General features: G+C 43.0%; 1 protein-coding gene across 6 annotated transcripts in view; it reads right to left on the bottom strand.

Annotated features, from left to right (window-relative positions):
* Positions 1-506: 506 nt before the first annotated feature.
* Positions 507-26359, bottom strand: part of LOC106613490 (arf-GAP with coiled-coil, ANK repeat and PH domain-containing protein 2) — a 121265-nt gene continuing 95412 nt past the window's right edge. For 3 of the 6 annotated variants that reach the window (XM_014215775.2, XM_014215777.2, XM_014215778.2), the window contains 15 exons: positions 19551-19663; positions 18517-18568; positions 16769-16869; positions 11936-12041; positions 11400-11608; positions 10879-10948; positions 9993-10087; positions 9345-9547; positions 8725-8826; positions 8244-8336; positions 7772-8007; positions 7516-7625; positions 7028-7138; positions 6694-6755; positions 507-3134 (listed from right to left, as the gene is read on the bottom strand). In XM_014215775.2, coding sequence (XP_014071250.2) covers positions 3028-3134; positions 6694-6755; positions 7028-7138; positions 7516-7625; positions 7772-8007; positions 8244-8336; positions 8725-8826; positions 9345-9547; positions 9993-10087; positions 10879-10948; positions 11400-11608; positions 11936-12041; positions 16769-16869; positions 18517-18568; positions 19551-19663 — 1770 coding nt within the window. In that variant the 3' untranslated portion in view covers positions 507-3027. Of the gene's footprint in view, positions 3135-3318; positions 6756-7027; positions 7139-7515; positions 7626-7771; positions 8008-8243; positions 8337-8724; positions 8827-9344; positions 9548-9992; positions 10088-10878; positions 10949-11399; positions 11609-11935; positions 12042-16768; positions 16870-18516; positions 18569-19550; positions 19664-26359 lie in introns of all 6 variants that reach the window. The other 3 variants (XR_006756890.1, XM_014215776.2, XM_014215779.2) reach the window with 3 other exon arrangements.

Genomic DNA, 26359 nt, shown 5'->3' with positions numbered 1-26359 from the left:
AAGCCAGAGCTCTTTTTCTAGCCATTCTCAGCAAAAATAATGGGAAACTGGGAATTTTTATACATGACCAAAAGCATGATGATTAATTAACTCAGGAAACACACTTGTGTGGGAGCACCTGCTTTCAATATACTTTGCATCCCTAATTGACTCAATTATTTCCTTTATTTTGGCAGTTACCTGTATGTTCACTATGTCGCCGACATGGTGATCCTTTCTCTGTGACATCACTGTTGTGAGCACATTGCAAGGACGGCTGGTGAGGCTGAGACGCATGCATTGTTTGTATTCGCCCGCCTTCCATGGAGGAGGAACATAAATCCTTCATGAGGTAAGGACTTTGCTTGGAAGAGAGTGGGCGACTTTTCTCAGAAGGATCCGATAACATCTATGTATCAGGGATAAAATGAGGACAGGACATTTAATATGGAAGCCAAACTCAATTTTGTGTATTATAAAGCCCTTAATTATTGCTGTAATTGTTGTTGAAATTCATTAAGACAAAATCACAACGGAAAATGTATTTATATAATCAATCTGACAAAGCAAACAAACAATTCGACATTCAGCAATACATTTTCAGTCCACTATTTGCAGTAAATGTAATATAGTCCTTAATTACATGGATAGTATACATATGAGTGGTATAGGGAGAGAAAATATAAAAAGACGAAATGTAAGAACATGAACAGCATTTACAAGAGCTTATTTAATTATTCTGGTACCACTATATTTAACGTAGGCATATACAAAAGCAGTACAAGAGATATCCCATGTTGTATTAAGTATAGCCCCGTTTATACCTGCTGATAACATGTCTTGATCTTGCACACATTTTTAGACGGGTATAGACAATTAAAAGAACCGATCTTCCTGACCACCTCCAGACAGTCAGGGATGAATTGATTGGTTGGATGAAAGCTCAGTGGGCCGAGTTTAGCGAGAGGTCAGTGGGTGGGTTTTTACAGGCGAGAGTCAAAGAAATGTTTAGGTTCCAGACTACCTCCAGAAGTAGTCAGGAAAATCTGATCACACTCCGTTATTTTAATCGTTTTGGCAGGTATAAAAATGTGGGCATAATCAGAATGTGGAGCCGATACGGACACAGGAAGCATGTTAGCACCAGGTATAACGGGCTGAAGAGCTCTTCGCGTTGTAAATGCAATGCCGAAAAGAGTGACAGTAGTATGTATCCACAGAATATTGAGTTGCACCCCCCTTTGCCCTCAGAAAAGACTCAATTTGTCAGGGCATGGACTCTACAAGTTGTCGAAAGCATTCTACAGGGATACTGGCCCATGTTGACGCCATTGCTTCCCACAGCCTACAGTTGGATGTCCTTTTGTTGGTGGACCATTCCTGATACACACTGGACATTTGAGTGTGAAAAACCCAGCAGCGTTGCAGTTCCTGACACACTCAAACCGGTGCGCCTGGCACCTTCAGTACTACCATACCCCATTCAAAGGCACTTAAATCTTTTGTCTTGCCCATTCACCCTCTGAATGGCACACAATTACAATCCATGTCTCAATTGTCTCAAGGCTTAGACTGCAGTAAAGTGCTACAGAAGGATTTCTATGACCAAAAGCACCTTCTTTGGCCTCATGGGTGGAATGTTAATATTTTTCATAATTATAAACAAAAATCTGGTGTCTCTCAAACAGTTTTGTTATATTTCAGTCTTCTGTGATGTGTATATAAAGTGTAATATTGGGATACAAACTCAATTTAATACATTTAAACTCTGACATGGTACAGGTGTATTTTCTTTAAAGCCCATAACCATGTGTGTGGTGTGTAGATTTGTTTAAGATTACCAAGAATCACTGTGACCATGATTTAGCCCAGTGCAGAAAAAGGATACCGGTCTCTTCATCTACACTGATTGTTTGTAGGTGTTATTTTTTGCTATCCAATGAGCAGGAAGCAAAAATACTGAGTTTGAAATATAATAGTGAGCATTTCAGAAACAGCGGGTACTACAATATGGGGACCTAAACTCAAACATGAACATACAGAAAGGGACAAACACAGGGCCTCCTGAGTGGCGCAGCGGTCTAAGGCAGTGCTAGAGGCGTCACTACAGACCCGGGTTCAATCCCGGGCTGTGTCGCAGCCGGCTGCGACTGAGATGCGGCGCACAATTGGCCCAGCATCGTCCGGGTTAGTGGAGGGTTTGGCCGGCCGGGATGTCCTTGTCCCATCACGCTCTAGCGACTCGTGTGGCCGCATGCACGCTGACTTGTATAGTGTTTCCTCCGACACATTGGTGCAGCTGGCTTCCGGGTTCAATCCCAAAATGAGATTGAATATGAAATGATACTCAAACAACATAAGGCTTGTTTTCCCCACACAACAAAACAAAAACAAAACACTACTACCAATCCCCTCACAAACAAATAACTAGTCTGGTGTCAAACATGGAGAATCTGACAATTCATTTTTACCCCTAAAATCACACAAAACAAAAGTATTGTCATCAAAAATACCCACTATCAAAATCTTTGCATGTGCCACATTATGGGCTTTTCAACATTATCGGAAGAGTGACAAACCAGCAACGTGCACTCTACACCAACTGTACATCGACTCACACTTCAAAGTTTCACCGTAAACATCAGTGATGACTTAAGACGAGGAAAGTGGGACCTTGTGCAATTAAGTAAGATGGCAGGATATGTTTACCTGGGGGTTGACATTAACCTTAATGTTTAACATTGTGACATAATGAATCTCGCTTGTAGCTTAATATACAACAGATCAATGCTATGAAAACATGCTACCAGAACTGCAAAAAGTGCTTATTATGGATCAACAACAAAGCACCACATTGAAATGTATTTTTTACTCGAGGGGTAAAAATGTAGACCATTAAAACCAATTAAAAGCGATATATGACAGACACCTTCGCCATTGAGGTTCTGGAGAAACGGCCTTCTGATACTGGTGCTGAGCACACCCCGTTAGAATTCCGGACCTATCTGCACACTTCCAAGTGGGTCCTCCTGAGTTGTAGCATCTCCCTCATGGCCTCTGTTGCGAGTCGTACTGCTGGTAGCGGTTCAGCTTCTCCGGGTCGTTTGACGCCATCTGGGAAAAGTCCTGGAAAATGTCTTGGTAGGTTTCATCTCCTGCAAGTACAAAGTAAACCATTACAGTGTAAGTACAAGACTAGCAGAGACTTACAGAGAAGAAAAAAATTGCTATTGTATAATAGAATGCAAGACTGCGGAAGGAAAGTTTTCGAGAGCTCAAACATGATACAGGTGAGGGGTTTGAAGAGCGAGGGAAAGAAATATAGAAAGTTAGCCATACCTGTTAAAGTGTCACTGTGGCTCAGTAGAGAGAAAGCACATTATGCGGAGGAGAAAGAGGTGACAGAATGAAAGAAAGCAGCACCACAATGTTTGAGCAGTGTGAAGGCCTGAAGCAATACCAAGGTAAGGCCCTCTCTTTGCAGTGAATTGTGATGCGGGAAAAAAATCATCACAAGATTAGTTTTGTTAGCAACTGTATTGTATTTAAAGTGCAGGATTTATGTACAAAAATACAGCTGTGTTGGCCTCAGCACCCCAAAGAAACGAGAGAACAGAAGAAAGGCACAAACTCCGGGGAGAGAGAGGGAAAAAAGAGAACAGTACAGAAAACAGAAAAGTGAAGTTAGAGAAAGACTAAGTAACAAGACAGCCTCGTTCCACACTTCATTTGGATCCCTTCCCTACAACACATTCATACACTTCAGGTTCCTTCACTAACAAAGTGTAAAACATTGTCTTTGTAATCAACACTACTGTATCCACACTACTGTATTTGCTCTTGACCTTAAGGCAATAATAATCACTCACATCGCATTTTTAAAGTATGACAGAAGTTACATTGAGGAAAACGGTACGTGGACAGTCGTATTCAATCAAGTATTCTTCTTGTTACAGGTCCAATAATCTATGGTGCAGCTATGCCATCTATGGCCATTGACTGAATCTACATAGTGAGAAATTGCCAAACACATTTGAAATGGAGGAACAATATCCAATAGCCTACATTACGTCAAGTCCAAAGAGCAACATACTGTCACCTAGGCTGCCTTCCAAACGCAACTGTTAGCCCTCAGTATATTCCACTCATTCAGTGAATGGGGGGGAATTTCTAAATGCAGCACTCTTGTGGCACAAATTGTTTCCTTACCCTGTCAGACTCACACTTCAAACTCTAGCCTAAGGCCTTTGCAGACTGTACGATTTGACCTATCTTATGTCACGATTTTGTCGCCCCCGACAAAGTTTCCAAGTCGTCGGCAAATTCTTAGGTCGTAAACGATTTTCGGACATCTTGGCTCGTAGGGTCTGCCAATTAAGTACCACTACGTGCGGTCGTAGGCTCCGACCAATTTTTTTGCCTTTAATATTAATTAATATTATTGTGATTAGTCAGATTAAATATAATAGTTTGATTTAAACATGTACATGCTGTGCAAGAACAACGATTTCCCTAATAATCTTGTTTACATGACATCTGAAATCAGGCTACCTGATGAGATTTTGATAAATGCACAAAATCAGCAATCATAATAAACGTTCTACCACAGCGTCCATGTTATTTTTGGAAAGCCTATTTGACTCAGTTTGGACATATAAAGTTTGCATACTTCCAGTTTTTCCGAACTCACTTCACTCGCGGAAAAGCAGTGTGCTGGTACATGCGCAGATCAAATACACCGATGCAGTTGATGTAGCCTGTCTGGTGACGTGGCCAATTTGGTAACGTTGCACAGTGTGACGTGATAATCGTCAAAGACTGAATCGACATACAAAGGCCTTTAGACAAAACTTTTCAGGAACAGCGCTATCCATCACAATCATTAAAATCACTTTTTTAACTGATACTCAATCTCCTCAGTGCACACTCACACACACTGGCTGGTCACAGAGCAGGACTACATGGTACATGAGACCACCATTGACATATATCAGACAACCAAGGGGGAGGTACATGTCTTGCCTCTGGGCTGTCCAACCTGCTCAACATACAGTGAGATGGCTGACTGGATACATGGTGGAGTCTCTGTGTGTTCTCTTTCAGCTGATATCCATCCCCTTTGGCCAGGATCAGGGTACAGTAGTACTCAGTAAGTGCTAAGGGGAGTCTTATATGGACTTCTAGGAGCAGTCTGATGTGTCAGTAATGATGAGGTCGGATAAAAGTGCTTTTTGTCCTGTTTAAATTACCCATCTGGCCCGGGGGCATTGCCAGGGGCATAGACTACGAGAGCGGGGAGATGAAGGATGAAAGAGGGGTACATTTCATTCATTCATTATTTTCCAACAATTCTTGAGTGAGCTTCACACTGTTCTATATTGACATTCTCAGTAAAATCTTTTTTTTTTTTACATTTTCTTTAAGCTCCAATAAGTTTAAGGTAATTATATAACTAGTATGTGGTAAAATGCTGTAAATGGTTAAATATGGATACTTTTCTATACTACTGTCCTCTACCACCTTGATATCCCTTATCTAAACTTAAATTCACACCCTAAATAGTGTCAGCTAACATTAAGGACAGTCAATTAATGTTGTCAGACAAAGAACAGGATTCCCAGTGGGGGAAAATGTTCAATTTTGACAGGCAGCATACTGTAACCAGGTAGACTAACAATCAAATGAAAGCTTAATACTTAAAACAGGTGTATAAAATACCACACAATACAAAAAAACTAATACAAGGATGCAAGCACAGAAGCCACAGCACTCACCCAGTGTTGTTTTACATTACCGCTTCAGAGAATCTCTCTCAACTTTACTTCCTATTCTGCTTAATACTGTTATGATATAGACATGTATATTTATGTACAATACACAATTTACAACAATTTGTATGCTTATATGGATCCAATTGTCGTTTTAAAATAGATTCTTTCCCAAGTCAATTTCCCAAAAGTAAAGTTCATACGTAAAATGTGCCAAGATTGATACTTCATTGTAACGATAAAAATGTCAAACAAGACAAGGTCTTTTACACAGGAGTTTAAGACTCGCTGTGGGAAACATACAAGCATGTAACACACTGAAATATTGCATAAGCATATCAGGAATATGCATATAAATATTCCCTAAGGTAAATCACTAATAATCACACCTGGTGCATGGCAAGACACTGCTAGCTACTCAACAGTCTGATGGTCAAAACTGTCATTCAAAAAGTCAGGATTATTGCCTGATAGTCAAGACTGACGTAACATAGTCGTGACTGCTATTTGATAGTCATGACGACCTCTGTTGCAAGTTCTCTTTGAATAGACATTGCAACTAATAAAAGACATGGCTGTTTGAAAGTTGGAACACATCAGACAACAACAGCCACGACTTCAAAGGAGCAGCGAGTCACAGCAGTTCACTAGTCAAAACACTGGCTCTACGGCTAATGGCTTTGACCCCGGTCACGTAAATAAAAGTCTAGCACCTTTCTCTAGACACAAGATGCAGCTTAGCTTACCACCTGGCTGACCTGAGTCTTCATAGAGGTATTGAACAACAACACAGGACATCAAATGTCTGCTTATTAAAGATATGATGCCAGTCCTGTCTGTGTATTGGGGCTCTACTGTCTCTAGGGTTCATCCAGCTGCAGGTTAATAAACTCCTGCATGCACTTCCTGTATTGCATCTCGGTGGGGCTGTTGGTGAAATATTGACCTGACTGCATGTAGGGCCCCTCCGCCTCCCGCATCTCCTCATTCATCTTGGCCAATCGCAGCCTGGGAAAAAGGGAGGGGGGAGCAAGATTTTAACAAAAGTTAAGAGATTGATATGGGGAAAGAACAGTCATTTAATTCTTTCATCTTTTTTCAACCCATGTTTTGCCAACCTGTGTACGGTACAATTTTAATGATGCAAACACAGAATGTTAGCTTTTATTTCAAGGTTACATACAGGTATCCATTATACCATTTAAAAATAAATGCACTTTACGTATCTAGTATCTACTGTATATATTCTATTAAAAAAGGCCAACAGGCACAACACTCACAGTGTGACAATGTCTGCATTGGCAGCGTCCACTGCCATGGATAGGGGCGTTTTCTCTTCAATGTCTGCCGCTTTCTGATTGGCTCCTCTTTTCAGGAATAAACACACTTGACTGTATTGGAGAAAAAAAATCAAAAAGGAACCAATCAATTTTACCTCAACATGAACTAAGATCATAGACTGTCAACTTGGGTCACCACAATTAACCTCAAACACAAATAACCTCAAATACTACCCTGGTCTATTATGGTCAAATCAATTACAAACCGCCTTTGTGGAGGCTTGACATAATGGCTTTAATCTAAACCAAAACACAGTCTTATTAAGCCAAGTGAAATCGTCTAGGAATAACAGACCGTTAATGCTAGAGCTGTTTTCTTTGTACAGGCCTCTAATGTCAACTCTATAAGAGCAGTCATTGTATGGGTCTTTAACGGGCCTAGTAAAAGAGTGGAGGTTGTGGTAAGTAGTGAGAGGGGGGAGACTGACCCAGTGTGACCCAGGATGGTGGCGTGGTGAAGTGGTCCTCGGCCCTGGGCGTCCTGCTGGTTCACGTTGGCCGCATTTTGGAGAAGGAACTCACAGGTCACCAAAGAGCCCTGGAATAATAGGTGTGAAATGCAAATTTACACACGCATATAGGTGACAGATGTTTAGAAAAGGACCAGTCCATTTAACACACAAAGAACACACACACTCCCCATGCCTGTCAACAATACTCAAGTATCCTATCCATCCATCTCACCCCCTGCACAGCCATGATGAGCGGGGTCCTCTTATCGTCGTCGGTGTTGACCCAGTTGACCTCCCCTCCGTGGGCAAGGGCCTCAGCCATGTCAGGCAGGCTGCGGGCACACGAGGCCCAGTACAGCTGCAGTCCCGGGGAGTACTCCTTGGGCTCCGAGAACACCACCACCTCCTTACAGGGCGACGGAGGGGGCAGGATGGCAGGCATAGTCATGGGAGGCGCCTCGGCAGCTTCTGGGGGTGGGGGGGGTAGAAAAGAGAGAGGGGGTAAAGGGGTTATCAGGAGTATCAAGGTGTAAATTGTTGTTTGTCATGGCAATCAGGAGTATATTTAAATAAAGGAATTTAAATAAGGTATGGCGTTCTAGTTTCAATGTGTGCACATGTATGGGGTTATTGAACAGCTAGCTATATTTCACTATAGGCTGGGTACGAGTGAGACTCATCAGGCTGGTGTGTATGTGTCTTACCTGCTTCAGCCAGGCTGTTCGTGGAGGGGATGGTGGCCAGCATCTCCCTACTCCCATCAGCACTGTTCTGGATGCCACTGTCTGCACTTCTTACTGCAGGGGACCAAACAGTCACAATCACTATACAACAGCACAGCAGCGCACACACATTCACCAACTTCAACCAAGTGGTTAGAGAATTCAGTGCACTTTGGCCGCCACACCCAGTGAAGCCATTTCCCGGCTAACCCCACAGCCACAATAACCCATAAACAAGTCACTGACCACAACCACGTGATGAGACAACCCCGAGAGGGACACATGGTATGCTCCACACCAATACATTCAAGATGATTGCACTATCCATTTAGAGAGTGAGATTGGGGTTGTGTGAGGGGGATGGAATGGGTATTAGTCGACAGCCTGAGCGGTGAGTACAGATGGGTGGAGGGAGGGAAGGAAGGAGGGAGGTGGAGAGCGAAACACACAGAGCCGTACTTACTGCTCCTAAGCTTGGCGGAGGTGTCAAAGTAGGAGAAGAGCGAGTCAAGCTCGTCTGGACAGAAGAGAGAGTCACGGCGGGCCTCCAAGCCCTTGGTGGCAGCTAGGCAAGGGCAATGGATGGGGTCGGAGAGTAAAGGGCATGAGGTGGAAGGGTAGGAAGGAAAGAATAAAAGGCAGCGAGGGGGAAGGGGTTAGTCCAGAAGCACAGAGCAGCCGAAGGAGGGTGGAGAAGAGAGGGATTGAAAGGAGAGGATAGAAGCACAGGCAGTTAGACTACAGGCTAGGCTACCTCAAAGAGAGAGAGCAAAAAGAGAGAAGATGGGAGAGAAGGTGCCTAATGTTGTGTGTCCTGAGCATGACATGGTGTTGTTCTATTATACTAGTGTAGCGCAATTCTGTTGCTGTACCTTTAAAAGGCACACTCCATAGCTGGTACTGTATTTTTGGTCAATAGTAATAACAGTAACAGGCCCTAACGCGTTTGTTTTTGTTTTGGAGGACTGAGAGGGATGGGGTCTTCGCAAGTGTAAAATCAAAGAGGAAGAGAAACAGGTGCTATGACTGGCGTTTTTGTGCTGCACCTTCAAGAGACTGGATCCGGAACTTGTTGACACCTACCTGACTGACTTGAGGCATTGGAGGCGGGCCGGAGTTTGGGCGTGGGCGGTGGCGGCCGGGGAGGCAGGTGCTCCAAACTGCTGCTCAGCCTCTTCTCCTGCTTGGACAGGGACACCACCTTGGAGCGCAGCTCCTCGTCAGACGGGCGCCGCACGAAATGCCGGTCCACGTACTTGGCCCTGATGTAGGCCTCGATCTCCTGCCTGGGGAAAGACATGGGATGCAGGGGGAAAGTGAATTCAACAAACTAAACAAATCTGGCAACCCAGGCAAAGACGGCACGCAATCTTGAGAGTGAATTCAACAAATTAACCCAATCTGGCAACCCAAGGAAAGATGGCAGTCTTTGAGCAATACTATTGCACACATGCTGTAGTATCACACTTGCTACTTATGTGGGACTATCCTTTATTTACTTAATAGAAATATAATGTAATTTTTCAGATGCTTTTATCCAAATCGACTAGTTGTACAGTTTATTTAATGAGGTTCATGGAGGACTAATCCACAAATCTAATGTTTCAAGTGCCATGAATTGTCCCTTTAATGTTAATATTCGTCATCATCAATCAATCCAATCAATGGTTAATGTTAACCATCGCCCCCCTTGTCTCCATGATGGTAGACAGAGAAGTTGCAGTACCGTACCTGGGGTCTGCTGGCCTTGGCTTCCTGGCTCCCAGTTCCTCTCTCCGAGCCTCGTAGATCTGGTTGATGACCCCGTTCCCCAGCTCACACATCAGCTGTGTACCACACACACACACAAACAAGGAATAAAGTTACTATGTGTCAAAATTAACCAGCACATTCAGAGGACAGCATGCCACATTTAATGTAAAGTGACATATAAAGTCAGGCATGTAAAATCATGACATATAAAAAGTCTGTTAAGTCATGAAGTTTTGGCTGTGTTTATATAGGCCGTCCAATTCAGATTTTCCCCCTCAATAATTGGGCAAAAGATCAGAATTGGGCTGCCTGTGTAAATGCAGCCATAAAGTCATGACGTGAAGTCCGCTGTAATCTGTAACCATTACATTTGAGCATTTATTTGTCACCAAGGAATGTAAAAGAGTCTGAGTATGTGAAAGTCTGAAAGAGACACTTAAGTATGTAAGCTGCCTTAAGGCTTCTGCATGCTTCAGTTTGGCTGGCCAAACAAGTGTCATTGCATACTCCCTTAAAAGAACATCGCTTGAAAAACAAGAAAAAAAGCGGCAATAGTATTGTTTGTCCATTTTGAGATGCCGCAGCCAGTATACACTTCCTCAAAATAGTCTGAATTAACCTAAAATAATTCACGCAATTTTGCATCTGTTTGGTGCAGTTTTTCTCATTGAATGACAACAAAGACTTTATTGAAGAATCCCTACTGTTGACCAATCACCAGCGAAGGGGCGTAGACAAAAATGTCAGAAAATGTTGTCATAATATATGTACGAACTGTTCCGAACAGTTTCGTCTGGGAAGCATGTGGACACCTTTAGGACCATCTGTTAGGCAAACCCTCCTCCCACTCTCTCTCTTTTTTCACCTTGAGTAGTTCCGGTTCCCATGAGTCCAGAGTGAGCGAGCGCACCTTGGAGAAATGGACCCCCAGACTCCTGCAGATGGAGAGAGTCTGTTAGCAACTCATACATCAATGATATTGTCTACAAATATCTAAATGACTCCACACAGCTTCAAGGGCTGTGTAGTTTGCGTTACACGCTGGTCCATCGAGGGTGTAGTGTGTGCTGTGGCCACAAGGTGGGAGTATACAATCAGTAAGAGAGAGTCTACAGTCCAAAATGTACTTGGGGCCAAATTTGCTGAGCCTTTGATTTTTTTGTATCATTATTCCCATCTAGTAAAAAAACGTTGAACATTAGTTCTGCTGTATAGCACCAGTCTAGTACCATACCTTTATAATACCATGGTAAGATAATACTTTGGATTTATCTTAGTGTCATCTTGATGGTACTTCGGTATTGTACGTTGGTGAATACATATGAAGTTTGGTACTTGTATACAGTAGTGCCTTGGTGTGTAGTATTTGCAGTGATAGGAATGTACCTGTGTATTCCAGAGCACTGGATGCAGAGGGTGATGCCCAGGTTGATGCTGGCCCAGCGAGGGTCAGGCTGGCCACAGTCGCAGCAGCAGGCATTGCCCCCAATGACCATGACCCTCTGGAGGGCACTCTCCCCCTTTAGTGACTTTTCTTTGGGTTCGCCGCCCGATTCCAGGCTGCCAGTCGACGTGGAAGACTTCCGGTCCAGCTTCTGGCGTGGAAGGTCGAATACATGATGTTATACACAAGATACACACACACACACACACACACACACACACACACACACACACACACACACACACACACACACACACACACTCTCTAGAAGATTACTTTATTGCCTATTGTCACAGACCACATAGATTTGTCACACAAGACAGATATTCACAGACACACGGAGGGGTTGCAGCACACTAGAGGGATATCCTTTATTTTTGTTCACATCTTTTGTCTATGAGGTATGTCTGATTATTTTCATCCTGACATTGAGATAATGGATTGATTGCATAAGTTAAGCCAGTGTGTGGTGACTTACCTCAGCGTCCTCTCCCTGCTCCCTGAAGGCGGTGGCGATGCTGTTCTGGACAGCTTTGATCCAGGCCTGCCTCAGCTTCTCAGAGTCCGCCTGCATCATACAGCTCCTGAGAGGGGAGGGACACCAAGAGACATCAATCAGCCTGTTCCCTGGCCTGCTACTGGAGCTCTTCACTATGTGTCTCTGTGTGTGTGTGTATGTGTCTCTCTCTCTGTGTGTGCTCATTTCTGAATGCGAGTCATGTGACGATAGTTGGGTGTCTAGGTACTCTGTGTGCACTTGTATCTATAAATGTATACGCACCTAGACTTCTTCCAAATTTTGCTGTGTTACAAAGTGTGATATTTTTGGTCAATGATCTACACAAAATACTCTGTCAAAGTGGATCAAAAAAATAATAATAATACATTTGAAAAAAAAATATATATAAAAAAATACCACTAATATATATTGAGTATTCCTGAGTATAAGTATTCAACCCCCTGAGTCAATACATGTTAAAATATCCTTTGGCAACGATTACAGCTAAGATTCTTTCTGAGTAAGTCTTTAAAAACTTTGTACACCTGGCTGAAAATTAAGTCAAAACTGTAACTAGGCCACTCAGGAACATTCAATGCCATCTTGGTAAGCAACCCCAGTGTAAATTTGGCCTTGTGTTCTAGGTAATTGTCCTGCTGAAAGGTGAATTTGTTTCCCAAGGTCTGATGGAAAGCAGACAACCAGGTTTTCATCTAGAATTGTACTTGTGCTTAGCTCTATTCCGTTTCTTTTTATCATAACAAACTCCCTAGTCCTTGCCGATGACAAGCACACCCATAACATGACGCTTGAAAATATACCCATGCTTGAAAATATGAAGACTGGTACTCAGTGATGCGTGTTGGATTTGCCCCAAACAACGCTTTATATTCTGGACAAAAAGTTAATTTCTTTGCCACATTTTTGCAGTTTTTGCCTTATTTCAAAACAGGATGCATGTTTTGGAATATTTCTTATTCTATACAGGCTTCCTTCTTTTCACTGTCAATTATGTTAGTTTTGTGGAGTAACTACAATGTTGTTGACCCATCCTCAACTTGAATAGTAATTGACTCAAGACATTTCAGTTTTCCATTAATTTGTAAAAATGTCTCCCCCAGCGGCCAGCTCTAGGAAGAGTACTGGTGGTTCCAAACTTCTTCAATTTAAGAATGATGGAGGCCACTGTGTTCTTGGGGACCTTCAATGCTGCAGACATTTTTTGTACCCTTCCCCAGATCTGTGCCTTGACACAATCCTGTCTCTGAGCTCTACGTAGAATTCCTTCAACCTCATGGCTTGGTTTTTACTCTGACAACTGTGGGACCTTATACAGACAGGTGTGCGCCTTTCCAAATCATGTCCAATCAATTGAATTTACCACAGGTGGATTCCAATTAAGTTGTAGAAACATCTCAAGGATGATCAATGGAAACAGGGTGCACCTGAGCTCAATTTCACGTCTTATAGCAAAGGGTCTGACTACTTTTGTATCTGTTTTTTAACCTGTTAGGGCTAGGGGGCAGTATTGACACAGCCGGATAAAAAACGTACCCGATTTAATCTGGTTACTACTCCTGCCCAGTAACTAGAATATGCATATAATTATTGGCTTTGGATAGAAAACACCCTAAAGTTTCTAAAACTGTTTGAATGGTGTCTGTGAGTATAACAGAACTCATATGGCAGGCCAAAACCTGAAGATTCCATGCAGGAAGTGGCCTGTCTGAGAAGTAGTGTTTCATCTTCGCTCTTTTTATTGAAGACTGAGGATCTTTGCAATAACGTGACACTTCCTACGGCTCCCATAGGCTCTCAGAGCCCGGGAAAAAGCTGAACGATATCGAGGCAGGCTCTGGCTGAAACACTTTATCGCTTTTGGCAAGTGGCCGCTCAGAGTACTATGGGCTTAGGCGCGTGCCCGAGTCGACCGAATGCTTTCTTTTCTTTTGTCTGTTTACCTAAATGCAGATTCCCGGTCGGAATATTATCGCTTTTTTATGAGAAAAATGGCATAAAAATAGATTTTAAACAGCGGTTGACATGCTTCGAAGTACGGTAATGGAATATTTAGAATTTTTTTGTCACGAATTGCGCCATGCTCGCCACCCTTATTTACCCTTTCGGATAGTGTCTTGAACGCACGAACAAAACGCCGCTGTTTGGATATAACGATGGATTATTTTGGACCAAACCAACATTTGTTATTGAAGTAGAAGTCCTGGGAGTGCATTCGGACGAAGACAGCAAAGGTAATAACATTTTTCTTATAGTAAATCTGACTTTGATGAGTGCTAAACTTGCTGGGTGTCTAAATAGCTAGCCCTGTGATGCCGGGCTATCTACTGAGAATATTGCAAAATGTGCTTTCACCGAAAAGCTATTTTAAAATCAGACATATCGAGTGCATAGAGGAGTTCTGTATCTATAATTCTTAAAATAATTGTTATGCTTTTTGTGAACGTTTATCATGAGTAATTTAGTAAATTCACCGGCAGTGTTCGGTGGGAATGCTAGTCACATGCTAGTCACATGCTAATGTAAAAAGCTGGTTTTTGATATAAATATGAACTTGATTGAACAAAACATGCATGTATTGTATAACATAATGTCCTAGGGTTGTCATCTGATGAAGATCATCAAAGGTTAGTGCTACATTTAGCTGTGGTTTGGGTTTATGTGACATTATATGCTAGCTTGAAAAATGGGTGTCTGATTATTTCTGGCTGGGTACTCTGCTGACATAATCTAATGTTTTGCTTTCGTTGTAAAGCCTTTTTGAAATCGGACAGTGTGGTTAGATTAACGAGAGTCTTGTCTTTAAAATGGTGTAAAATAGTAATATTTTTGAAAAATTGAAGGTTTTGCATTTCTAAGGTATTTGAATAACGCGCAACGGGATTACACTGGCTGTTGAGTAGGTGGGACGCAAGAGTCCCACCTAGCCCATAGAGGTTAAATATTTTTTATACATTTCTAAATACCTGTTTTCACTTTCTCATTATGGGGTATTGTGTGTAGTTTGATGAGAATTTAAAAAAAACTATTTTAGAGTAAGGCTGTAACAAAACAAAATGTGGAAAAGGGGAAGAGGCCTGAATACTTTCCAAATGCACTATATACAGTTGAAATCGGAAGTTTACATACACCTTAGCCAAATACATTTAAACTCAGTTTTTCACAATGCCTGACATTTAATCCTTGTAAAAATTCCCTGTCTTAGGTCAGTTAGGATCACCACTTTATTTTAAGAATGTGAAATGTCAGAATACTAGTAGAGTGATTTATTTCAGCTTTTATTTATTTCATCACATTCCCAGTGGGTCAGAAGTTTACATACACTCAATTAGTATTTGGTAGCATTGCTTTAAATTGTTTCATTTGGGTCAAACGTTTCGGGTAGCCTTCCACAAGCGTCCCACAATGAGTTGGGTACATTTTGGCCCATTCCTCCTGACAGAGCTGGTGTAACTGAGTCAGGTTTGTAGGCCTCCTTGCTCGCACACACTTTTTCAGTTCTGCCCACAAATGTTCTATAGGATTGAGGTCAGGGCTGTGTGATGGCAACTCCAATACGCTGACTTTGTTGTCCTTAAGCCATTTTGCCACAACTTTGGAAGTATGCTTGGGGTCATTGTCCATTTGGAAGACCCATTTGCGACCAAGCTTTAACTTCCTGACTGATGTCTTGAGATGTTGCTTCAGTATATCCACATCATTTTACCTCCTCATAATGCCATCTATTTTGTGAAGTGCACCAGTCCCTCCTGCAGCAAAGCACCCCCACACAACATGATGCTGCCACCGCGGTGCTTCATGGTTGGGATGGTGTTCTTCGGCTTGCAAGCCTCCCCCTTTTTCCTCCTAACATAACGATGGCCATTATGGCCAAACAGTTCTACATTTTTTCCATCAGACCAGAGGACATTTCTCCAAAAAAGTATGATCTTTGTCTCCATGTGCAGTTGCAAACCGTTTTTATGGCGGTTTTGGAGCAGTGGCTTCTTCCTTGCTGAGCGGCCTTTCAGGTTATGTCAATATAGGACTCGTTTTACTGTGGATATAGATACTTTTGTACCTGTTTCCTCCAGCATCTTCACAAGGTCCTTTGCTGTTGTTCTGGGATTGATTTGCACTTTTCGCACCAAAGTACGTTCATCTCTAGGAGACAGAACGCGTCTCCTTCCTGAGCGGTATGACGGCTGCATGGTCCCATGGTGTTGTTACTTGCGTACTATTGTTTGTACAGATGAACGTGGTACCTTCAGGCGTTTGGAAATTTCTCCAAAGGATGAACCAGACTTGTGGAGGTCTACAATGTTTTTTCTGAGGTCTTGGCTGATTTCATTTGATTTTCCAATGATGTCAAGCAAAAAGGCACTGAGTTTGAAGGTAGGCCTTGAAATGCATCCACAGGTACACCTCCAATTGACTCAAATTATGTCAATTAGTCAATCAGAAGCTTCTAAAGCCATGACATCATTTTCTGGAATTTTCCAAGCTGTTTAAAGGCACAGTCAACTTAGTGTATGTAAACTTCTGACTCACTGGAATTATGATACAGTGCATTATAAGTGAAATAATCTGTCTGTAAACAATTGTTGGAAAAATTACTTGTGTCATGCACAAAATAGATGTCCTAACTGACTTGCAAAAACTATAATTTGTTAACAAGAAATGTGTGGAGTGGTTGAAAAACGAGTTTTAATGACTCCAACCTAAGTGTATGTAAACTTCCGACTTCAACTGTATGTGCAATATTTTGTGTGTGTGTGTGTGTGTGTGTGTGTGTGTGTGTGTGTGTACACTCACTTGGTGGGGGACACCACTTCAAAGCAGAAGCGGCGTTCGATATCCTCACAGTGTTTGACTGTGCATAGCCGCAAGTCCTCCACCACCACTGTGGGATTATCCTGGGAAAGGAGAACACACAGTCTTAGTAAAATGAGCACACTACAATGCACAATACACACACTCAGATACAATTGCACACACACACACAGTGCTCTGACACACATGCACAAATGGAAATGCTTCATAAGTATACAACACTGCATAGACTATGATTTCACATTGTAACCAGCAGCAGAGTGAATTGTTTTCCTCCACATTCCACAAACTCATCATCTATTAACTGTGCTCCTTATTCAACGCTACTTCATTACATACAAAATGTAAGGGGAATATTAGGCTGGAAGTGAAACATGTACAGTACCGTTCAAAAGTTTGGGGTCACTTAGAAATGTCCTTGTTTTTGAAAGAAAAGCACATTTTTTGTCCATTAAAATAACATCAAATTGATCAGAAATACAGTGTAGACTTTGTTAATGTTGTAAATGGCTATTGTAGCAGGCAAAACGGCAGATTTTTTATGGAATATATACATAGGCGTACAGAGGCCCATTATCAGCAACCATCAGTCCTGTGTTACAATGGCACGTTGTGTTAGCTAATCCAAGTTTAGCATTTGAAAAGGCTAATTGATCATTAGAAAACCCTTTTGCAATTATATTAGCACAGCTTAAAACTTTTGTGCTGATTAAAGAAGCAACAAAACTGGCCTTCTTTAGACTAGTTGAGTATCTGGAGCATCAGCATTTGTGGGTTCGATTACAGGCTCAAAATGGCTAGAAACAAATCACTTTCTTCTGAAACTCGTCAGTCTATTCTTGTTCTGAGAAATGAAGACTAATCCATGCGAGAAATTGCCAAGAAACAGAAGATCTCGTACAACGCTGTGTACTACTCCCTTCACAGAACAGTGCAAACTGGCTCTAACCAGAATAGAAAGAGGAGTGGGAGGCCCCGGTGCACAACTGAGCAAGAGGACAAGTATATTAGAGTGTCTAGTTTGAGAAACAGACACCTCACAAGTCCTCAACTGGCAGCTTCATTAAATAGTACCCGCAAAACACCAGTCTCAACGTCAACAGTGAAGAAGTGGCTCCGGGATGCTGGCCTTCTAGGCAGAGTTGCAGACCATATCTCAGACTTGCCAATAAAAAGAAAAGATGGGCAAAAGAACACAGACACTGGACAGAGGAATTCTGCCTAGAAGGCCAGCATTCCGGAGTCGCCTCTTCACTGTTGACGTTGAGACTGGTGTTTGCGGGCACAATTTCATGAAGCTGCCAGTTGAGGAAATTTCTAAGTGACCCCAAACCCCAAACTTGAACGGTAGTGTATATTTGATGGTGGGTGGTGCAGTTGGAGTCTGCATCCTAAATCAATCAAATTTATTTAAATCAATCAAATGTATTTATTACGCCCTTTTTACATCAGCCGATGTCACAAAGTGCTGTACAGAAACCCAGCCTAAAACCCCAAACAGCAAGCAATGCAGATGTGGAATCACGGAGGCTAGGAAAAACTCCCTAGAAAGGCCAGAACCTAGGAAGAAACCTAGAGAGGAACCAGGCTCTGAGGGGTGGCCATTCCTCTTCTGGCTGTGCCGGGTGGAGATTATAACAGAACATGGCCCTATTAAGTGCACCACTTTTGACCACGGCCTATAGGGAATAGGGTGCCATTTGGGACACTGCCGGGGTCATCGGACTTACCTTGAATTTCTTCTGGTAAACTAACTGATTGTTTTGAATGGAGAACCAGCGCCTGAAAGGAGATCACACCAGCAGTCACGGTCACAGGTAAACGGGTGACACAATTTATCGCATTTATCTCAGAGGCTAAAGGTTGACTCTGAAATGCATGCTAGCATTCCAGCTATTCTCAGTAGTCAGAGAAACAAGTTAGTTAAGAAAGTAAATTGAAATGGTTATAGATTTAATGAAATATAAATATATAGATTAATGTCCCTAGACCTGATAATATCGTTTTTAAATCCTGGATTCTTATTCTGGGAGCGTAAGGTAGAAAACTATGCTGTCATGGTTTGACAGATTTTCTGTGTGGTAACATTTAACTTTGTAACATTTGAAACCCAATTGTTTGCCTGAGACAAATAGTTGATTAGATAATACAAGTTATTCTCAAAAGGCATGGTTCCAGAGACCTTCATCTTGCAGTACAGGGAATGGCTTTGAAAGCTACAGGACAATAAAGAGCTGGAGGTCTACTTGCTAACTCCATGCAGCACACAGAGCCATACGCCATTCAGGCAGCGCTCCCCGTGGTGTCAGTTGACTACGCCACATGTCACTATTGATCGCCATGGAGACGCCGCCTCAGCAGCTTGAATCCCTCCCTCTCACCATCTCTACCTCCCTCCATCCTTCCCACCTGGCTGAGTAGGGCCCTGGGCGGATTCATACTAAACAGAGAATTATCACCTCTCCACCCTAATCACCATACAGTTAGAGGACATAAAGATTACTTCTCCTATGCATGTTCTACATACTGGACATGTATTGTGGGCTTTAGTGCACTGGTGAAGCTGTGCTCGGGGACAGATATCAGCTTGACCAGAAAGAGACAGGGGGGGAAGGTGAAGGGAGAGAGAGAGAGCGAAAGAGAGAGAGAAACGGAGGGAGAATGATAAAGAGAGAGACAAGGGGGAGAAGGAGAGAGAAAAAAAATAGGGAATGTCAGAGAAAGAGGGAGGAAATAAGAAAGAGCATCATTTCTTGCAGCTGACCTGTTCCATGTCTTGAAGGCATTGCTGGCCCTCTTAAACAGGTAGCCCTCCATCGCGATGCCATTGTCTGCGTCCACATTGTACTCCAGCTTGGTGTCGTCATTCGAGAAGTCCTGCAAGGGAGAGTCAGTCAGGAGGGTCAACAGAAACAGTCTGATCCTGATTCACTGTGGGTGGCCAGTTGAGGACGATGAGTGACTCAGTACTGTGCCACTGAGCCACACATCTGGGGTCCAGAACAAGGAGGTACCACCTGAGCTAGTTTAATAAGAAATGCCCGTTTTGCTACGATGGGCGTTAACCCGTTGCACTCGTGGGAATTGGCCTATATGTATAGGGCTAAATTGAAATGTTTCTTACAGAACAAATATGAAAATGCATAACCATGGTAGCACTTGATAGGGAACAGTTTGGAGATAGAGATTTTTTGTTGTTGACCAAAGGTGAGTACACAACAGTTTACATGACAAGTCTGAATCCAAATATTACACTGTTCACTTTCTGTGCATTTCACATTTACTGTACTTTTCGCAACGTTTGTTGATAACGAAATCTTAAAATACTCTGGATACATTCAGTAACATGAAAAATGTAGGGGAAGGTGCAACATAAGACAAAAAAATGACAAGGGTTTGAGTGAGATGACTAACTGGTGTCTCCAAGTGGCCATACACCACTTCAAAGTGTGCAGTTTCAAAGCAATTTCAATGCACTTTTATGACTCAAAGAAATCTTCAACTATAAGATACTTTTTTGAGCTCTCTGAGCTGTGTCGTTGAGGAACTAGAGCAAGCACACTTGTAGTTATTTATTTTGGAACACAACCCTGAATCCCCGCCATGCACACAATTACTGTTGTTGTACAAAAACGGTACATTATAAATCACAATCTGGGTCAGGTGTGCATGATTTGAAAGCTTGATCTCTTGTCAACATACAATCTTACAGTGTTAGGCTTTCACAAGGTAATTCAGAGAAACAGATCGTAATTTTGGTGTCCATAGAAAGTAGTCATGAGCGCATTCAGGTGCGTGTGCTCCGGCAAATGTCTTTCATAGGCTCAATCTGTTCAGAACAACCCAGGCTATGACGACATGTCATCTTGTAACAAACAGTGATCATAAATATTGACACTGTATATGACATGAGTTTTATGATTTGGAGATGTGGAGTAGATTTGGACTCATGGGTGTTTGACTTGCTTGTATAGACTGTCATGACGTGGCCCTCTTTGGGTATAGTGAGTGGCTTCCCCCTCTTAACCTCCTACACCCAGGTTCTGTTATCTCAGGTTGTAAATTCCTGGAGGAGAGTTTCTCCTTCTGGCCATGCAGAAAGAGACACATAGAGAACAAAAGGAACTTCTTCTACATCACAGAACTTGAGAACTGAAGAATATCCATGTTTTGGAGAATGTGTAAACGGTCGATGGAGATTCCAGCTAAGACCCGGTCCATTTTGTTTCATGTTTGTGACCTCATGAAAGACAATACAGCCACATTACCATAACTCTGTTTATACAGGAGCCGACTTGGAATTCTAAGTTGGATGACAAGTTTTTTAAAAACTATCCCCAGTTGGAGCTCGTTTTTTTTCAAGATCCCTGTTGTCTTGAACGCACCGAACTCGTGAGTTCCCAGTTGTTTTGAACGTGGCATTTCCCTCACTCAGTGTGACCATGGTCCTATGTCCTCCGTCACTTAATCTAAAGACATGCTTATATGAATAATTGTTTTTATTTTACCTTTATTTAACCAGGTAGGCAAGTTGAGAACACGTTCTCAATAACCAGACACAGATGATTTACGGTTGATGAGCACATTTATTTATTTATAATAAAGTGGGTTAGCGATGTCCTACTGGTTGTTGCTGATCACCAGTAAAAGAAGAAACATGTATAAGAGTTTGGAGCACCGGCAACTGGTTTGGCGGCGAAACCTATTGTTGTGCGTCTCCCTGTAAAATGTTACTTTCTTATCACGTAGGCTATGCAATGATCAGAAGCTACCTATATAATGTGATCATGTTTAGCAATTGAAACGTTAAGGTGAATCTTTAGAAATGATCCCTTTGTTTTCCTCTGTGACTGAAGAGGGTTCTATCCATTTTCTGGTCCGAGACATAACGGTCAAATGGGGTGCTTTCGATCGCATAGTTAATGAATAGTGCGGTAGTAGCTTATCCCGGGGAGACATACATGTTTATATCCCAGATGGTATTTATGCTCTAAAGCATGGTTTCCCAAACTTGGTCCTGGGTTAGGGGAAAGTCAAGAGGCAAAATGAGCCAGCTACTACACTGAACAAAAATAGAAAAGCATCATGTAAAGTGTTGGTCCCATGTTTCATGAGCTGAAATAAAAGATCCCAAAAATTGTCCATACGCACAAAAAGCTTATTTCTCTCAAATTTGGTGCACAGATGTGTTTACATCCCTGATTGTGAGCCTTTCTCCTTTGCGAAGATAATTCATCCACCGGACAGGTGTGGCATATCGAGAAGTTGATAAAAAGCATGATCATTACACAGGTGCACCTTGTGCTGGCCCCCCCCCCAAAAAGCCACTATAAAATGTGCCGATTTGTCACACAATACAATGCCACAGACGTCTCAAGTTTTGAGTAAGCGTGCAATTGGCATGCTGGCTGCAGGAATGTCCACAAGAGATATTTCCAGTGAATTTAATGTTCATTTCTTTACCATAAGCCGCCTCAAATTTAATTTTAGAGAATTTGGCAGTACGCCCAACCGACCACACGATCGCAGACCACGTGGCGTCGTGTGGGCGAGCAGTTCACTGATGTCAATGTTGTGAACAAAGTTCCCCATGGCAGCGAGGGGGGTTATGGAATGGGCAGGCATAAGCAACGAACAAGGAACACAATTGTATTTTATTGATGGCAATTTGAATGCACAGAGATACCGTGACAAGATCCCGAGGCCAATTGTCGTGCCATTCATCCGCCGCCATCACCTATGTTTCAGCATGATATTGCACAGCCTGCCCCATGTCGCAAGGATCTCTACACAATTTCTGGAAGCTGAAAATGTCCCAGTGCTTACATGGCCTGCATACTCACCAGACACGTCACCCATTGAGCATATTTGTTTTTTCATATTTTATTTATTTATTTTTAAATGTATTTTTTCAAAAGTATTATTCACCTCGTAAAGCTATCGGCAGTTTTGTACAACGCGACTCAGACCAGAGCATACTGGACCTATTTTCTCTCCATATCCCTGAATTTCTACCGCAAGCTCTGGACATTTACACCTGGATCTTTCAGCTAACTAGCTGCTATCCGAGTGACTATTGGCTAACGTCAATTCCGGAGCAAACACCAATTATCCCGGAGCTAGCCAGCTGAAGAGTTCCATCAGCCACTCCTGGGTTACAATCACCTATCCGGACCCGTTTTACTGCCGATGCGGAGCCCCACCGGGCCTTCACGACTGGAATTCCGACGTTATCTCCCCGAGGGAGTTATTCAACTGGCCCCTCCATCGCAACGTAACCTGAACGCCCATCTGCTAACTGCGGCCCGCTAATCGTTAGCTGTCTTGAGCATATCGGGCATATCGGCTGCTATCTGAACAGGTCTATCGAACAATCTTCTTGGGCCACTATAACTATAACTATTTTGACAATTGGATTGGTCCTCTCTACCACACAGAACCCACTAATATACCGACGGAAACGGGTGGCTAAAAACACACCATGTTCTGCTAGCTTGCTACCCATGGCACGGCTAGCTGTCTGAATCGCCGTGACCCCAACCAACCTCACTACTCACTGGACCCTTATGATCACTCGGCTAAGCATGCCTCTCCTTAATGTCAATATGCCTTGTCCATTGCTGTTCTGGTTAGGTAGCCCTGCTCATTATACCGTATCCAACCCTTCAGTTCCACCACCCACACATGCGATGACATCACCTGGTTTCAATGATGTTTCTAGAGACAATATCTCTTTTATCATCACTCAATACCTAGGTTTACCTCCACTGTATTCACATCCTACCATACCTTTGTCTGTACACTATACCTTGAATCTATTTTAATCGCTCCCAGAAACCTGCTCCTTTTACTCTCTGATCCGGATGTCCTAGACGTCCAATTCTCATGGCTTTTAGCCGTATCCTTATCCTACTCCTCCTCTGTTCCTCTGGTGATGTAGAGGTGAATCCAGGCCCTGCAGTACCTAGCTCCACTCCTATTCCCCAGGCGCTCTCTTATGATGACTTCTGTAATCGTGAAAGCCTTGGTTTCATGCATGTTAACATTAGAAGCCTCCTCCCTAAATTTGTTTTATTCACTGCTTTAGCACACTCTGCCAACCCAGATGTCTTAGCCGTGTCTGAATCCTGGCTTAGGAAGACCACCAATAACTCTGAAATCTCCATCCCTAACTACAACATTTTCAGACAAGATAGAACGGCCAAAGGGGGCGGTGTTGCAATCTACTGCAGAGATAGCCTGCAGAGTTCTGTCCTACTATCTAGGTCTGCACCCAAACAATTTGAACTTCTACTTTTAAAAATCCACCTCTCTAAAAACAAGTCTCTCACCGTTGCCGCCTGCTATAGACCACCCTCTCACCCCAGCTGTGCTCTGGATACCATATGTGAACTGATTGCCCCCCATCTATCTTCAGAGTTTGTGCTGCTAGGTGACCTAAACTGTGACATACTTAACACCCCAGCCATCCTACAATCTAAGCTTGATGCTCTCAATCTCACACAAATTATCAATGAACCTACCAGGTACCACCCCAATGCCGTAAACACGGGCACCCTCATAGATATCATCCTAACTAACTTGCCCTCTAAATACACCTCTGCTGTTTTCAACCAAGATCTCAGTGATCACTGCCTCATTGCCTGCATCCGTAATGGGTCAGCGGTCAAACAACCTCCACTCATCACTATCAAACGCACCCTGAAACACTTCAGCAAGCAGGCCTTTCTAGTCGACCTGGCCCGGGTATCCTGGAAGGATATTGATGTCATCCCGTCAGTAGAGGATGCCTGTTTTTTTTTTAAATGCCGTCGTCACCATCTTAAATAAGCATGCCCCATTCAAGAAATGTAGAACTAGGAACAGATATAGCCCTTAGGTCTGGAGAGAACCGACTGCCATTAACCAACACAAAACCATCCTGTGGCGTTCTGCATTAGCATCGAACAGCCCCCGTGAAATGCAACTTTTTAGGGAAGTTAGAAACCAATATTCACAGGCAGTTAGAAAAGCCAAGGCTAGCTTTTTCAAGCATAAATTTGCTTCCTGCAACACAAACTCAAAAAAGTTCTGGGACATTGTAAAGTCCATGGAGAATAAGAGCACCTCCTCCCAGCTGCCCACTGCACTGAGGATAGGAAACTCTGTCACCAACGATAAATCCACTATAATTGAGAATATCAATAAGCATTTCTCTACGGCTGGCCATGCTTGCCACCTGGCTACCCCTACCCCGGTCAACTGCCCGGCACCCTCCACAGCAACCCGCCAATGCCCCCACCATTTCTCCTTCACCCAAATCCAGATAGCTGATGTTCTGAAAGAGCTGCAAAATCTGGACCGATACAAATCAGCCGGGCTAGACAATCTGGACCCTCTCTTTCTAAAATGATCTGCCGAAATTGTTGCAACCCCTATTACTAGCCTGTTCAACCTCTCTTTCGTGTCATCTGAGATTCCCAAAGATTGGAAAGCAGCTGCGGACATCCTCCTCCTCAAAGGGGGGGATACTCTTGACCCAAACTGCTACAGACCTATATCTATCCTCCCCTGCCTTTCTAAGGTCTTCGAAAGCCAAATTAACAAACAGATCACCGACCATTTCGAATCCCACCGTACCTTCTCCACTATGCAATCTGGTTTCAGAGCTGGTCATGGGTGCACCTCAGCCACGCTCACGGTCCTAATCGATATCTTAACCGCCATCGATAAAAAACAGTACTGTGCAGCCGTATTCATTGACCTGGCCAAGGCTTTCGACTCTGTCAATCACCACATCCTCATCGGCAGACTCAACAGCCTTGGTTTCTCAAATAATTGCCTCGACTGGTTCACCAACACTTCTCCGACAGAGTTCAGTGTGTCAAATCTGAGGGCCTGTTGTCCGGGCCTCTGGCAGCCTCTATGGGGGTGCCACAGGGTTCAATTCCTGGGCCGACTCTCTTCTCTGTATATATCAATGATGTCGCTCTTGCTGCTGGTGAGTCTCTGACCCACCTCTACGCAGACGACACCATTCTGTATACTTCTGGCCCATCTTTGGACACTGTTTACAACCCTCCAGATGAGCTTCAATGCCATACAACACTCCTTCCGTGGCCTCCAACTGCTCTTAAATACAAGTAAAACTAAATGCATACTCTTCAAACGATCGCTGCCTGCACCTGCCCGCCCGTCCAGCATCACTACTCTGGACAGTTCTGACTTAGAATATGTGGACAACTACAAATACCTAGGTGTCTGGTTAGACTGTAAACTCTCCTTCCAGACTCACATAAAACTTCTCCAATCCAAAATTAAATCTAGAATTGGCTTCCTAATTCGCAACAAAGCATCCTTCACTCATGCTGCCAAACATACCCTCGTAAAACTGACCATCTTACCGATCCTCGACTTTGGCGATGTCATTTACAAAATAGCCTCCAACACCCTAACTCAACAAATTGGATGCAGTCTATCACAGTGCCATCCGTTTTGTCACCAAAGCCCCATATACTACCCACCACTGCGACCAGTACGCTCTCGTTGGCTGGCCCTCACTTCATACTCGTCGCCAAACCCACTGGCTCCAGG

The sequence above is a fragment of the Salmo salar genome, chromosome ssa10, assembly GCF_905237065.1.
Source record: "Salmo salar chromosome ssa10, Ssal_v3.1, whole genome shotgun sequence".
Lineage (NCBI taxonomy): Eukaryota > Metazoa > Chordata > Actinopteri > Salmoniformes > Salmonidae > Salmo > Salmo salar.
The sequence above is the reverse complement of the archived record's forward strand: the minus strand, read 5'-3'. Positions and strand labels throughout refer to the sequence as shown.